Here is a 15,009-nt window from a genome sequence, read left to right on the forward strand (position 1 = left end):
GTACAAACACTATTAAATGGAACCCAGCTGCCTATATAGAACTAACAAAGTCGTTTGGAGCCGTTTGAGAACACAAGGGTCCCACTCCCCATGTTAGCTTTTTCTGCAAATTCAAAAAAAAAAAAAAAACTTTTTTTTTTCCTCTTCACTCAGATTTTCAAATTTATTGAGTGCCATGTACTGCGTAAAAAAGTTACACTGACCCCTTTGACTCTCTCTCTCTCTCTCTCTCTCTCTCTCTGTAGTTTCTTTACTGTTCTTTTCTTGAAATTTGTTTCTCTCTCTCTCTCTCTTTGGTCTTTATCTAGCAACTATATCTAACTTCACAGCCTCCTCACTGAAGATGCTCTCTCACTCTTGTTTGCTTCTGTGAAACTCTCTTTTCCTTTTCTCCCTTTTGTGCCTTTCTTCTTCAACTTTCTCTTTTTTTCAACCTTATAAGTAAGACTTTGAGTGTGAAGGGCATTACTGTAGAATCTGAGTGAGGAAGGGGATGATGAGTGCTTCAAAGTTTATCAAATGTGTCACTGTGGGTGATGGGGCTGTGGGGAAGACATGCATGCTCATTTGTTATACCAGTAACAAGTTCCCCACTGTAAGTCTTTTCCAACCCTATCTTGGAATCCACTCTCTTTCTGAGTTTTTTTTCTATTTTCTGCAAATTTCTTGATATTGGGCTTCAAACTGAAACCATAAAGATTTCATCTTTACTGTAACATTGGTTTGTTAGCTTTCTTGAAAATTTAATTTTTTTTTTCTTCCAACATTGCTGTTAGAGTGCTAGCACTGTAATGCTCTCTTTTGGGAGTTTGGTTGTGTGAAAAATGAAAATGCCCCATATCAAGAAATTCCTGCTTTGGAAATGCCCTTTGAATCTTATCTCATTTGCCTCACTTTTGAGGATGTTTTTTTCAGGATTATATTCCAACAGTGTTTGACAATTTCAGTGCAAATGTGGCTGTGGATGGTAACATTGTTAACCTGGGATTATGGGATACTGCTGGTATATCCACTTGAATTTTTTTTTTCTTTTTTTTTTTGTGAGGAGATATGATTTTTTTGAGGGTTCTGAGTTTGGGTTCTTTTAATCTCTGATTTAAAGGCCAGGAAGATTACAGCAGGTTGAGGCCACTGAGTTACAGAGGTGCAGACATATTTGTTTTGGCTTTCTCTTTAATTAGCAGGGCAAGCTATGAAAATGTTCTCAAAAAGGTAATACTTTTTTCCTCATCTTTTGCCATTTTCTGCATTAGGGTTTGGATTGATCCATAAATCCAACATTGAACATATCAGAAGTAGGTGTTTTTGCTTAGCTGTTTGTCTAAACTGAAGAGCCAGTTGGATGTTTAAGAACTGTCACTTTGTACATAGAATGTAACATAATCATAAACCACCACTGCCAATGTCAATTATCACAAAATAAAAGGCAACCCCACCCAAGTTGGTCCGACCGCTTATTAACCTGGTTACAAGTTTGACTTCCAACTGGAGCGGCCTATTAGCCTTCTTGGTTTGAGTCAGATAGTTATTGGCAACTTAGGCTTGTTTAACTCTTTTGTAGTCCTTTGTCAGCTAGGGTCACGAGGTAGGGTTTACCTGTGCACACTCTCAAAGGAGTATATACTTTCTATATTCCTCTATTATGTGCTCTGGTTCAACTATCTGATAAAAATCTCAATGCCATTCTGAATTTATTTTTCAGTGGATGCCTGAACTTCGCCGCTTTGCACCCAATGTTCCAATTGTTCTCGTAGGAACAAAACTAGGTACGCCATACACTTATTGCAGCCGAGCTAACATCCTAGCAGAGTTAAGTTGTTGAATATCTTTGAAAAAAAAATATCACATTTGACATGGTTCTTTCATTTTCCTATGCTACAGATCTTCGTGATGACAATAGATATCTGGCTGATCATATGGGTTCTAACGTTATAACACCAGCCCAAGTGCGTATCTAGTTTCCATTTATCTCTGCCTTAGCCATACGTTATTTCAAAGCATCTAATTTAACTCGAAAAAAATTGCAGGGCGAGGAATTAAGGAAGCAAATTGGCGCAGCAGCATACATAGAGTGTAGCTCTAAAACTCAGCAGGTTTTTTACTGCTGTTTGCGTTTCATTGTTTTGGTAGTCTTAACGAATTGTACGTGTATTTTGATAAGTTTAAACCAATCCCTTCTCGTAATGGTCTTGTAGAATGTGAAAGCAGTATTTGACACTGCGATTAAGGTTGTGCTTCAACCACCTAGGAGGAAGGAAATGGCTAGGAAGAAAAGGCGCAGAAGCACCGGCTGCTCAATAGTGTAAGTATCACTTGAACGGATAGATGCATTTGAAGAGAATCTATTTGCGACTTTCCCTTATAATATACTAAGAATATCGAGGATAAAACTAACCGAAATTTCACCTAACTGAAGAGAAATTAGTACTTTGAACCTTCTTCGAGACAGAATACCATCTATGTTAGCATGATGAATTTGCGTGACAAATTTGGATTATCTTTTTCTTTTCTACTTGAACAGGAGGGGTATAGTTTGCGGGGGTTGTGTGGCTTAGGGAACCTTCGGTGCTGAGGGTTAGGCTCGTATTCATCAACAGCTGGCTGGAATCGGACTCTCAACATGTAGGGGGGGCATGTTTTGTAAGCAATGTCGTTTTGAATGTAGCTGTTTATTATCATCAAAAGTCGGAGAGAATTGTCGATTCTCTCAGGTTCTGTGAATTACTAGTTAACTTACTAATTACTATGTTATGCGCTTTAGTTTGGTGTTTTGAGCAACGCGTTGCACTCGCAATTATTATCTATGTTCACAAATTCTTTTGTATTTACATAAGCACAAATGTTGAATTAGAATCTGTCTTTTAATTCTAAAGAGAAAACTGGTATGCATGGTATATAATAGCAGAAGTAATGCAATCCAATCAGAATTATATAGAAAACAAGATTATATATATATATATACCCTTCAGATGAAGGTCATTATTACTGCAAAAGAAACTTTTGAATCAGTAAAAATGTTAAAAAGAGCATAAATAATAGCCAAATGATCATTCATTCATTCCCTCTCTCTCTGTAACAGCTAGAGGTATGGCAATCAATAATTTGGGCAATCATTCTTATCATCTGAAGATGAAGACAATCTTGTTCCAAAATTCGACAGGGTGGCTCACTGTAGTTTGGGATTCTGAGTGTTTGGTAAATCGTTTTTTTTTTTAAACACATAATTTGGTTATCGGCTATCAATTAATTGTAAAATACTCCAAAATATTAAATATGAATGAATGTTGGGTGGCTCCAAGTTCACATCTGCCATCTGCCATCTGCCATGGCCATCCAGTGAGTGAGAGTTCCAACAAGACCAACTCTGAAGTTGTTGGGAAATGGCCATAAATGGCAATTCCACTCCCCCACCTTCAACTTTGAAGGATTCTGCTCTATGATTCTATGGGAATATTATTGAATGCCATTTATTAAGAGGAAAAGTGTCGGTGAGACTCGAGATCCCTAGTCTTTTTTCCAAATTTCATCTTTGTGACTAATTGAATTGTTCGTGCATACAAGTTTCAACTTGTTGATTAGAAAGATGGTAATCTTAACTTTTGTATAATAACATGTAAATTATACAAGTAAATAACATTACAAAGATTTGCTAACAATCAAATTGGTGACCTTGAAAATTACGATTCACCTGCTCACCACAATCATTGCTATATTTGCTAGGTCTTTTGACTGCCTATTCCATCTTTTGATAAGTTTTTATTTTCCCAAATGAGTTATTTCCCTTATATTTAAGTATTTAACTAACTATTTTGGAGAAGTTTGATAATAATCTATTTCTTACTCATACTTAATTTGTATTTAATTAATAGACTAACCTTAAATATGTCTATTTTTGTTAGTGAATTAAACACTATCTCTTGATAATTCAATTCCTTATGTAAGACTGGTGCCGTTTCCGCTTGTATTCCTACATTGCTTTCCCACACGGAAAAGTTTTATGTTTTACTTTAAAAAAAAAAAAAAAGCAACATTTTCAAAATGTTTATTTATTTTTAATGATTTCACATTTACAGTTCTTTCAAAATTTGAAAGATTGTGGATTCACTTTTTTTAATAGGTAAATGCAAATTATACTATTCTAAAAATTAATTTTACGTAATTTGTAATTTTTATTAATTTAAAAATAATATTTTATGTAATATAAGTGTGAGACCATCCTTTGATTTTTACTCCTCTGATGTGTTTATTATTCATTAATTAAATTAATTTTTTTTATATTTTTAATTTAATTTTTTGTGTTTAATAATATTCTAAATAATTAAATTAAAAATAATTACAGTGAAGTTTTCAAATTAAACACATACAAGGAAAATGGAAATTATATAGTCCGTATAAAGTTATAAACCCTCAATAGTCAATAGCCAATGGGGCCCAAATTAGAACCATCGCCATTCGCCATTCGCCATGTCAGAAGCACGTGATTGCACTCAAAGATCACGTGGAATTAACATCTTTCATTCTTAAATTCGTTCTAGAATCGGACAAAGAATCATTCCCCTAGCCGACGAGGACCACCGTGAACCGCCGTGAGCACCGCCATTATAACGAAACAAGAGAGAGAGAGAGAGAGAGATACCACAATGGATTCTCCGCCCTCGAAGAGCTGGAGCATCCACACTCGCAAAGAAATCACGTCCAAATACGAGATCTTCGAGCGGGTCGGGTCGGGCGCGTACTCGGACGTCTATCGAGGCCGTCGCCGATCCGACTCACTCACCGTCGCCTTGAAGGAAATCCACGATTACCAGTCGGCGCTCCGCGAAATCGAAGCCCTGCAGACCCTCCAGAACTGCCCAAACGTCGTCGTAATGCACGAGTTCTTCTGGAGCGAGGACGACGACTCCGTCCTCGTCCTCGAGTTCCTCCCCACTGACTTGGGAGCTGTCATCAAAGCAGCCAAGAAGATTTGGGACAACGGCTTGACCGTCGGCGAGATCAAGCGCTGGATGGTTCAGATTCTCTGCGCCGTCGATGCCTGTCACCGGAATTCTATCGTGCATAGGGACTTGAAGCCTTCAAATTTGTTGATTTCTGACGATGGGATTCTCAAATTAGCCGATTTCGGACAGGTCACTATTTTTTTCCCCTTTTTTGGTTCATTGATAAATTCTATTGGTTTTTCTATATTCCTTTTCTGACAATACTTAATCAGTCAATCAATGCTTTCTGGTTATGTGATTAGCTGCATTTCCTTGTTTTTCCATGGAAAATATGATTTGATTTTATTCTTGTGGCCTGCTTGTAAGTCAATAAATCAGTGGAAATATCGAATGTGTTGCAAAGAAATGTCTTTTTAGTGACTACTTTACTTATCACATGCATGCAAAGAGATGATATTTAAGGGTTGTTGGGGTTCAGTAAAGTTTAAAGTACTTTTCTTTCATGGAAAATGCAATTACTTGCTGTAGCTATTGCTTAAAAGAGGTATTTTCTTGATGATATTTGGTATGGAGATTGGATTGGTTTTTAAGCAGTGCTCCTTCGGCCTTAAGCATCTCTGATTGATTGCTGACAAAAGTGGAAGATTGGTGCCGGATAAAAACCAAAGATAAATCACTGTTTTCCATTCTAAAAGATTGTTTCTTTTACTTTTTAAGAGCTACCGGAACGGGGTTGTGATGGGTATTGTAGTGAAGTACATGAATGACGATGCTATTGTAGTATTGTTGAATGTGGGATGAATGAGTTTCATGTCATACATGCCTAAGTTGTGTTGTTTTTTTTTCCTAGTATAGACCTGAACTTTAATGGCAGATCAGGTAAAAGTCCCCTGCTTACGCAGTTATGACTGTCTCTGATTTGTTTGCTTCGACACAGGCTAGGATGTTACTGGCGCCTGGGCTTGCTGCTGTTGATGATGGACAACCTTATGGGAAAGCCTCCCGAAATGTCCCAACCCCAATGTATACACCTGAGTTCAATCCTGTAATGGAGAATGCTTATAGAGAAGGCCAATCACATCATTATCAACGGAATGTGGCCAAGGAGGACCGAATTGCAGATTCAGATGAGTTCAGGTACAGATTGGATGATATTGATAGTATCCAGGATGGAAACACGTCTTGCTTAGCTACATGCACCAACAGTGATTTTGAAGATGACCCTTTAAAGAGCTCGTATGTTGAAGATGAAGAAGGCGATTTAGCTCCCCTGACTTCATGTGTTGGAACTCGGTGGTTCAGGGCACCTGAGCTGCTCTATGGGTCTGTAAATTATGGACCGGAGATAGATTTATGGTCATTAGGGTGTATTTTTGCTGAGCTTTTGAGCCTAGAACCACTGTTCCCGGGTACTTCGGACATTGATCAGCTGGGCAGAATTTTCACCATTTTGGGCAATTTATCTGAAGAAGTGTGGCCTGGTTGTGTGCATCTTCCAGATTACAAAACAATTTCGTTCAACAAAGTGGAGAAACCGACGGGGCTGGAAGCATGCCTACCAAACCGCTCTCCTGACGAAATCCTTTTGGTGAAAAAGCTCCTTTGCTATGATCCGGCTGGTAGAGCAACATCAATGGAACTGCTGCACGACAAGTATCTTAACGAAGACCCTCTGCCTGTCCTGGTATCTGAGCTGAGAGTTCCTCCCAAGAATAGCGAACTTGACGAGGATTCCCCTGGTGAGTGGGGGGATTTGAACTCGGATTCTGATATGGACGATTTTGGGCCGGTTCAGTTTTCAAGAACTGAAAATGGTTTCTCAGTTCAGTTTTCCTGAGCCTGAAGGTCAAGCTTGTTTCAATACTACACTTTATTGTAAGTTACATAGACCTACCTACCTGTGAAGAACTAAAAAAGCATTGTGCCCTCCACTCCAATTTGGTCTTTGGCTATCTATTTGAAACTGTTATTCCATTCGAATACCTAAATGTATCTGTCAGAACGAACATATACCACCCCCATTTTGGTCATTAATCTACAAAACATTAGAAGCAAAAAAAGTCTCTTTTTATTTTATGATGCGAACAAGCTGAGGAATCGAGGATCAACTCATTCAAAACTTGCCCCTTACAATTTCGTGATGTTCTTAAAGTTGCCCCCAACTCAAACTCAAAGTAGACATCGATATAATCATGGTTGTAGTAGGCGCTAGTCGGGCAGTAGACTAGCGCCTAAGCGGTCTAGGCGGCGACCTATACAAAACAAAAATCAATTCATGTGTGTGGGTGTATGTTATATATATATATATATATATATATATATATATATATATATATATATATATATATATATCTTACTTATATAAATAAATAAATTTAAATATATACAAATATAATAATAAAATTAACAAGGCCGACTCGCTCGAGTTAACTCGGCCAAATTCGGCCGAATTAGGCGCTAGGCGGCTGGTCACCTTAGCGGACGCCTAGGAAGCAATTCGCCTCGGTCTAGGAGCGCCTAGGCGGGGATTTTTGCAACAGAATATAATACGAGTTGTTGGTGTCAAAACTGAAGAGCAGCACTTATGGAGTGAATAAAGAATGGGTGTGAACAAACTTGTGGGGTAAACCAAAATGCCTAACCGAATAACCTCCGTCACTCAACCTCTATGTAAAAATTCATGAATGTTGTCTTCAATGCACAAAAAACCTTAAGTTGGTCTCTTCCATCTACAACTCAAACTTTCAAATAAACCTCTATGTAGATCCCATTAAGTGAAAGTGAAGTTTTATTCCGTCTCATGTTCTTGACAACCTAAATTAAGAAACTTGTGAATTTCATTCCTTATTAATGTGTTGAATTAGTAACTCATTTTGCCTAATTCACAAATACAACCGAATGCCGTTAATTATCACACCGAGTCGGGGAAAAGGTGGCATCAAAAATACTACTCATGAAATGCAATATAACATACTGAAAATCATGGTACATAGTACATACAGCATAAGTAGATTTCAATGTACAAAGTCTCATTTAACCTAGTTATCAGCCAATATAGCAAGGACTTGAAGGTAAGACAACACTGCAGATGCTGGACAAATACAAGTATATGCCTCCCTCTACTTCGCGTGTCACCAGTTTTACAGTGTATCACCATATCAATCTGACAACATAGAGATCAAGCTCGCTCGTTCAGATAAATTCAACAATCTTAGACAATGAAGCGCTACCTCTATTCTGGGGGGAGAAGAGCAATCTCTATTTCTTGGAGTGATTTTCCTTTGGTTTCCATCACATTCTTCTTCACAAAACCCACAGCCATCACGCAGAAGCCACCAAACATAGCATATAACAACTGGGGTCCAAGTCTCTCAAGCAAACGCAAGAACAGCAAGCCAACAAGGAAATTGAACACCTAACACAATATAATAACACAATAAAATGCACCAGTAAAAGAAAGAAGCACCCTACCACATCACTGCTCATTCCCAGAGCAAGATAGATAAAATCATTAAACCATAGATTTGTATATTGGTATACACATAAAAGGATAAATGAGGAAATTAAGATTATAACATTGTAATTACCCAATGCACTGACATACAAAATGCCATAGCTTTTGCCCTAATCCGGCTAGGGAATATTTCAGCCAGGAGGAGACCAGGAACTGGACCAGCACCAATGGCAAATGTTAAGACAAAACTGCACAAAGTAGTGACCAGTCAACAATTGTTTGATGGTTTAAGCTTCTATCTACCAATGAACAATAACAATACTCTCAATATGGTTGGACTGCATGGAGACAACACTGATCAATCTCTACATTGTTCAAGTTTAGCAATCACATTCACAAATATCTTCCCAATAAGCTATGCCTTCAGTTCATATTCCTTTTAGGAAAAACAACACTTTTGGCCCCTGAATTGTTTCACTATTGAAAATTTGGTCCTTGTTAATTGATTTAAACAGATTTAGTCCCTTAATTGTCCATTATGTTGCACTTTCGGTCCCTGGTGTTATACAATTATCAAAATTCGTTAGTAAACTCTTTGTTATGAGGTTATTTTTGTCATTTAGAATCAATATCCATGGTTAAAGTTTCATTCTCTCCACATGAACGGCATTTTTAACAGTTAATATTAATTATAAATGACAAAAATAACCTCATATGTTAATGGAATTTGACAATTATATAACACTAGGGACTAAAAGTGCAACATTATAAATAATTAAGGGGCTAAATTTGTTTAAATTAACTTACAGGACCAAATTTTCAAAAGTGAAACAATTCAAGAGCTAAAAGCTTTGTTTTCCCTTCCTTTTATTACTTTGAACTTTCTTTTCGCTTCATTAAGATGCAGTAAAGGTCATCATTATGAACTGCAAGAGAATACTCACAAGAGCATGCCACCAACAGAAAGAAAGAAAGCAGCAGAGTTTGATGCAATAGTTGAAGCAAAAACTTGAAGTGCCATTGATACAGCCTGAGTAGTCATAGAAGAGTCCCAGAGTTAAAATTTTAAATGGAGAGTTAATTCAAGAGCTTGTTTGGCTTCTTGTTGAAAAAGAGGCCTTTTCAAAAAGCCTCAAACTAGGAGCTTTTTGGAAAAGATGATTTTTCCTCTTATCTACTACTGAAAGCTTTCTTCTTTCTTTATTTTTCAACTTCAGTGTTTAACCTAGCTTCCACTTTTTGGGCTAGATGAGCACAAAATAAGCTGGACTAAATAAGCACCACAAAGGGAAAAGCAAACACTGAAATTGTTTAATTGATAAGTTGTACTAATCACCATAAACACTTAAACAGAAATGTGGGAGAAGTTTTGGAAAACTAAATGAAGTATACCATGCCCAAAAAGCTCCAAAGGAGGAGAACTCTCCTTCCTAATTTGTCCATCAAAATCAACGCGACAATTGAGCCTACAAGCAATAAAACCATGGAGATCAAGGAAGAGAGGAACAAAACAAACAAAGGAAAAGGTGACTTCTTTATTTTGTTTGGGGGTGCTAGTCAGGAAGAAAATTTACCTGTTAAGTTTGCAACTCCTATGAAAACATTTGCCAGGTTTGAGGATACTCCAGCACGTCTAAATACAGTTGAAGAGAAATAAAACACAGCATTTATTCCAGATAGCTGTTGTAAAGCAAATAGGGTTGATCCAATAAAAACAACTGCAAAAGAACTGAGTAAATTGCAAAGTCTTTGGCAGAGAAGAATGGGATCTAGAGACAAAAGAGAATATAACTGCAGCAGCAGAATCAGGAGAGCAAGCCTTTCAGACTCAGAAGAGAACCTCTGGAGTGTCGACCATAAAGCAGTTCGGAGAGTTGGACAGTTTCGTTCTCATCCCCTCTGTCCAACTTGGACAGCTCTAATATTGCAGTTCTGACATGGGAACTTCCTAGTACTCTTTCAAACTGAGTTTCAGCTTCAGCAAGCCTACCTTGCTACAAAAAGGAGAAACCAAAGATTGCTTTTGAAAATCTTGAATGATATAACATCGATTGATAATGTAATCTAACTTATCTTATTTTTGGGTACACATGCCTTAGTAATGGGTTTTTGTTGTTATTGTTTGTCATAAATAAATACTTAATATATGTTATTTTGGAGACTGTTTTAGATGATATATGTGAATTACTATTTTCCCCCACCCTACTTGTTCTCTTCTTCTTACTTCACTTATTCACAGACTAACTGCTTTTTTGTTCTGCAACCTTTGAATTCTACATCAAACACTGTCCTGCTAAGGAACCGCTGGTGAATAAAACTTGAGCGAAGATGTCAATAAGTTTCCAATTTCTAGCTCTTAAGATTATGCATCATTGAGAATACTCTTAGCCATCCACTAACAGCCTTCGGCGATAAGAGCAACTGTAGAAGTACAAAACTACAAACCTTTAAAAAAAAAATTAATCTACCTTATAAAGCCAATGAGGGGACTCAGCACAGAAGATCATCCCAAGTGCAAGTATAGCAGTAGGAATTAAAGATACCCAAAAGCATGTACGCCACCTGTGCATGTTAAGAGTATATGCATATTAAACTAGATATGATGATGATGATGATGATGATGATGATGATGATGTAAGTAATTTGCCACAAACTTCCAAGTTCCAGTTGTGCAAACTCTAGCTTCAATACTTCTCTTACCATCCCATTATGCTTTTAACCGGCATCCCAACAACAAAAGCCCCCATTAGTCCAAGACATGTTGCTATTTGGATAGAACTGCCAAAAGTACCTCTTACATGGGCAGGAGAGACCTGCAAAAAGTCACCACAAAATTAGATCTGAACAGAAGAAAGTTATAGACTGCATTTTCATCATGCATAATGTTAGCAGTTTCTTTACCTCTGCAATGTACATAGAGGCAACAGGTGGGCCCACACCTAATCCTATTCCTACCAAAAACCTCCCTAGGAGCATACCTGTTAATGTTTTAGTTGTTGCACTGGAAATGCATGTGTTAGTTTCAGCCACATACCAACCATGTGCATCAAGTATAGATCAACTGAAACAAGGTTTGAAATTTACCATAGTGAAGCACCAATAAACATGGGCAACGAACACAACTGAAAAGCCCTACGGCGCCCAATCCCATCAGCAACCCAACCACTGAACAAAGATCCAACAAAAGCACCAGCAAGACACGTACTGACAACCAGACCTACACTCATAGCAAACATCAGACTTGAATTCATATTTGAAACAGAAAGCTCTGAGGAGATTCGGTGGAGTTGAACCTTCTGCGAGTGTATCCCCTTTGAATCCAAGATCAATGGAAATGCTTTCGAGTGGCTCATTAACTACTCTGCAAAGGAAGGAAAAAAAAATTATTCCTTAAGATAAATGGAAAATTAGTAAGAACAAGGTCATGATCAGACAAAGACAAAAGAAGATTTTAAAAACAAACCCAAGATGATAGCCAAACAAGAATGAAACTATTGTTGCCACAATTACATGTGGACACGAATATTTCCAGGAGGGATTTGACATCTCTTGCTGAGCACCATTCTGGAGGAAACCTAAAAGCAAATACAAAAGCTTTAGCCAGTTTACAAGAAAAGAGCAATAGACCTTAATGCAATTGCTGCTCATGTGCGCCTGTCTGTGCATGTCTTTTGAAAATTTTAATGGTTTTAGAAGTCACATTAAATTGACAATTTCTAACCATGACAATATAGAATGCACAAAATTTCATACAGCATATTGCGGTAGTAAGATCTTAATTTCTACAGAGATTTAATCATGTATGGTTACAACCCTGAAACACAAGGAGCAGTTTCCCCATGAATGATACACTAACCAGCACCAATAGTGAACATGATACAATAGGATATTGAATGAAAAGAAATACCAAATACCTAAATCATCATCCTGATCAGCATCAACATCATCAACATTCATGTAATCTCTCGACGGCATTCTCTTATACATCGAGGAGGAAACACGTGATTGCACAAACATGCCACAACTCCCCCTCCTTTACCTCTAAACCCGCAACTCCCAAGAACTCAACAGAACTGTCACAGTAGCACCAAAATATTGTCAGAGGCAGACTTTAGCAGCTTCATCTTGTAAAAGCAAGCATGATTGAAGCATAAAAATTGAGCTATTAAATTGTAAATCAAGGTTTCTTACAAAACCCATAATCATGCCTTGAATAGGCCATGATTCAGAACCAATTATGTTTTTTAAAAAAAAAATAAAATTGGTTCTGATCTTTGGAACCCATCACATGGACATGCCCAATACATTTAACCTGGGTATGATCAGTCTGGATGTTCGCAATTTCAGTACAAAATCACGACCGACACCACACACACTTTCTCTAGAAATGGCATCCCCTTAGGCCTTAGTCACAACATTCCCAAGAGAGGCCGATGGTTGGCATTATTGATGGAAGGAGAAGTATTAATGCAATTAAGAAGAAAAAGAAGCAAGCAACTTATGTAAGAAGAGCTGGCTGCTACTCTTATGGAAGGAGGAGTGCATTTTACCATTATGGAGCTGAGTCCCCTGAATTAACCCGACTGTGTAAAGGGCACAAACGTGAAAAAATGGAGTAATGAAATCTTGGGAACTATCAAGGTTAATTGAGAACAAGTTAAAACTATTAAGGTTAATTGAGAACAAGGACTGTTCTGGCCAACTGCAGATAGGCCATCTTTGTTCACTTCACAACAAGTTAAAACGGAGTGAGTAGTATTCATTTTTCAGCAATTAAAAAGAGAGAGAGAGAGAGATTAAAACTACAGCAATGAAATCTGAACAAAGAATTCCTTTCTTTCTTAGCTCTAACCTTATCGTAATTAGCACGATATTATAATTTCTTCTTTTATGCAGGAGTTTTAATCTACAAAACCGGAAGCTGTAAAAAGGCGCGATTCCAGATCTTAACATACACAGAGCAATAAAAATAGCAGAGCTCCGAGAAATCGATGAAAATGTTAACGATTTAGAGTTTGATTACCTCCGATCATTCAACGACCGGAGCACCACGGATGTCCAATCCGAAAGCGAGAAAACGGCGACGCTTTGTCGAAGCCTGAGAAGTCCTTACACACGGCTCTACAGATTATTTCTTCTGGAAGCTCCAGAAACTGCTAACACATCCGTATCTGTGTGTGTGAGCAGATGAAGGAAGAGATGTGGATGGTGAGCTTTGGTGAGTGCTAAAATGCGCCTGGCCGAGTTCTAGCGTCCCCTGTTCGCGACAACTATAAATCTATAATGCCTCTGTTGTATCAATGCATGTATGGAGAATTGTATTTATAATTTGGTTTTATGAAAATAATAGTAATGAATTTTGAAGGGTTGACAGTTGACACCTGTTGGAAGGAAGACGACGAAATTTACGCCATAATTGTATTGCGGCGTAGTATTAGTTAGATTCCAGGGCTAGATTTGTCATTTTAGAAAAACGATTGATAGCGCGAAATGAGACGCGTGGCAGAGTGCGGGAAGCGACGAGATTCCCACCGCACGGAAATGTTTTCTTCGCCGACCAGTTGTTATTAAAGCAAAAGTAGATGTGACAAATAAATCCAGGCTTAGATCTATTTTTATTTTATTGATTTTTTATTTACATTTTTATCCCAAGACTATGGTGATATTTATAATTTTGATCTATAACTTTTAAAATTTGCACAATTAGTCTGCAAGTATTAATTTCTTAGTACCAATTGTCATTTCGGTGAAATCTCCATAATTTTTCATCACCAATGGGAGAAAGCAAAAGATAGTATAGTACCCTTTTATGTGCAGTCTACAATCTTTAATGGCGTCTTCCTTCTTTCTCACTGCTTTCATTCCTTTCCCTTTAGCCTTCGATGCCAACTCCCCGCCCTTTCCCTCCTTCAAACGCATCTACGAGTTCGGCGATTCCCTAACCGACACCAGAAACTTAATCCGCCTCCCCAGGCCCGGAGGCAGGGGGTATTCCCCCCCCCCCCTGAACACCTCCCTTACGGACAGACTTTCTTCGGAAAACCCACAAGTCGGATATCCGACGGCCATCTCATCGTTGACTTTATCGCTGCCACTCTAAAGTTCCCATTCCTTGCCTACCTGAACACCAACGGCTCATTCGCTCACGGCGTTAATTTTGTCGTCGCCAGAGCCACAGCAACGGCGCTCGATGAGGACTTTCTTGCATAGAGGAACGTGAACAACTCCAATTTCAGACCACCGGTTGCAATCAATTGGAATGGTTTGAGATGCACCTCAACTCTACTGCATCACGCACCTCAAAAAAGATGATAATAACCCTGCCACAAACGACCATTAAACATAATACTTAACGTTTGACCAAATGTGGAACACATTTAATAAATATAGTCTCAATGTGGCAAAAATAACTAAAGCGAACTAAAACTGGAAACACACCAATAACAATAGGACCAAAAAAAGAATTCACTATTTGACAAACAAATACCCAAAGTATTTGGGTTATCGATCCACAATGAAGTGGGGCGTATTAAGCACTAGTTATTAATCAATTCTTTGAAGCTAATCCTAACAAAAACGATGGATAATTGACTACAAAAGTATAAGTAATTAACA

The 15,009-nt window shown here is 37.9% G+C and overlaps 3 protein-coding genes across 3 annotated transcripts; 2 read left to right on the forward strand and 1 right to left on the reverse strand.

The window, feature by feature from the left end:
- The first annotated feature begins 263 nt into the window (after positions 1-263).
- LOC116013676 (rac-like GTP-binding protein ARAC7) lies at positions 264-2,853 on the forward strand. The gene is made up of 8 exons (XM_031253561.1): positions 264-595; positions 916-1,003; positions 1,103-1,212; positions 1,703-1,766; positions 1,882-1,946; positions 2,028-2,093; positions 2,196-2,302; positions 2,522-2,853. Exons 1-8 carry the CDS (start codon positions 494-496, stop codon positions 2,553-2,555), a joined length of 636 nt encoding a protein of 211 aa, XP_031109421.1. The 5' UTR covers positions 264-493; the 3' UTR covers positions 2,556-2,853.
- Positions 2,854-4,551: 1,698 nt separating this feature from the next.
- On the forward strand, positions 4,552-7,000 carry LOC116014237 (cyclin-dependent kinase F-1). The gene is made up of 2 exons (XM_031254252.1): positions 4,552-5,129; positions 5,878-7,000. The coding sequence occupies exons 1-2, from the start codon at positions 4,641-4,643 to the stop codon at positions 6,775-6,777; spliced, it is 1,389 nt and encodes a 462-aa protein (XP_031110112.1). The 5' UTR covers positions 4,552-4,640; the 3' UTR covers positions 6,778-7,000.
- Positions 7,001-7,873: 873 nt separating this feature from the next.
- Positions 7,874-13,736, reverse strand: LOC116013631 (probable plastidic glucose transporter 2). The gene is made up of 14 exons (XM_031253493.1): positions 13,418-13,736; positions 12,309-12,467; positions 11,858-11,969; positions 11,688-11,755; positions 11,479-11,611; positions 11,296-11,395; positions 11,095-11,207; positions 10,863-10,956; positions 10,235-10,388; positions 9,969-10,112; positions 9,787-9,860; positions 9,339-9,424; positions 8,528-8,642; positions 7,874-8,355 (listed from the first exon to the last, which is right to left on the reverse strand). The coding sequence occupies exons 2-14, from the start codon at positions 12,409-12,411 to the stop codon at positions 8,173-8,175; spliced, it is 1,479 nt and encodes a 492-aa protein (XP_031109353.1). The 5' UTR covers positions 12,412-12,467; positions 13,418-13,736; the 3' UTR covers positions 7,874-8,172.
- Positions 13,737-15,009: the final 1,273 nt, after the last annotated feature.

The sequence above is a fragment of the Ipomoea triloba genome, chromosome 3, assembly GCF_003576645.1.
Source record: "Ipomoea triloba cultivar NCNSP0323 chromosome 3, ASM357664v1".
Lineage (NCBI taxonomy): Eukaryota > Viridiplantae > Streptophyta > Magnoliopsida > Solanales > Convolvulaceae > Ipomoea > Ipomoea triloba.

Bases quoted from the DNA above. Each gene is read 5' to 3' on its own strand.
- LOC116013631 (XM_031253493.1), bottom strand. From the start codon at position 12,411: ATGTTTGTGCAATCACGTGTTTCCTCCTCGATGTATAAGAGAATGCCG. The intron at 11,208-11,295 runs GTAAAGAAACTG...GACTTTTTGCAG, and splicing joins CCTCTATGTACATTGCAGAG to GTCTCTCCTGCCCATGTAAG. The intron at 8,356-8,527 runs GTAATTACAATG...ATATTGTGTTAG, and splicing joins TTTGTATGTCAGTGCATTGG to GTGTTCAATTTCCTTGTTGG.
- LOC116013676 (XM_031253561.1), top strand. From the start codon at position 494: ATGATGAGTGCTTCAAAGTTTATCAAATGTGTCACTGTGGGTGATGGG. The intron at 596-915 runs GTAAGTCTTTTC...TGTTTTTTTCAG, and splicing joins CCAGTAACAAGTTCCCCACT to GATTATATTCCAACAGTGTT. The intron at 1,947-2,027 runs GTGCGTATCTAG...AAAAAATTGCAG, and splicing joins ACGTTATAACACCAGCCCAA to GGCGAGGAATTAAGGAAGCA.
- LOC116014237 (XM_031254252.1), top strand. From the start codon at position 4,641: ATGGATTCTCCGCCCTCGAAGAGCTGGAGCATCCACACTCGCAAAGAA. The intron at 5,130-5,877 runs GTCACTATTTTT...GCTTCGACACAG, and splicing joins AATTAGCCGATTTCGGACAG to GCTAGGATGTTACTGGCGCC.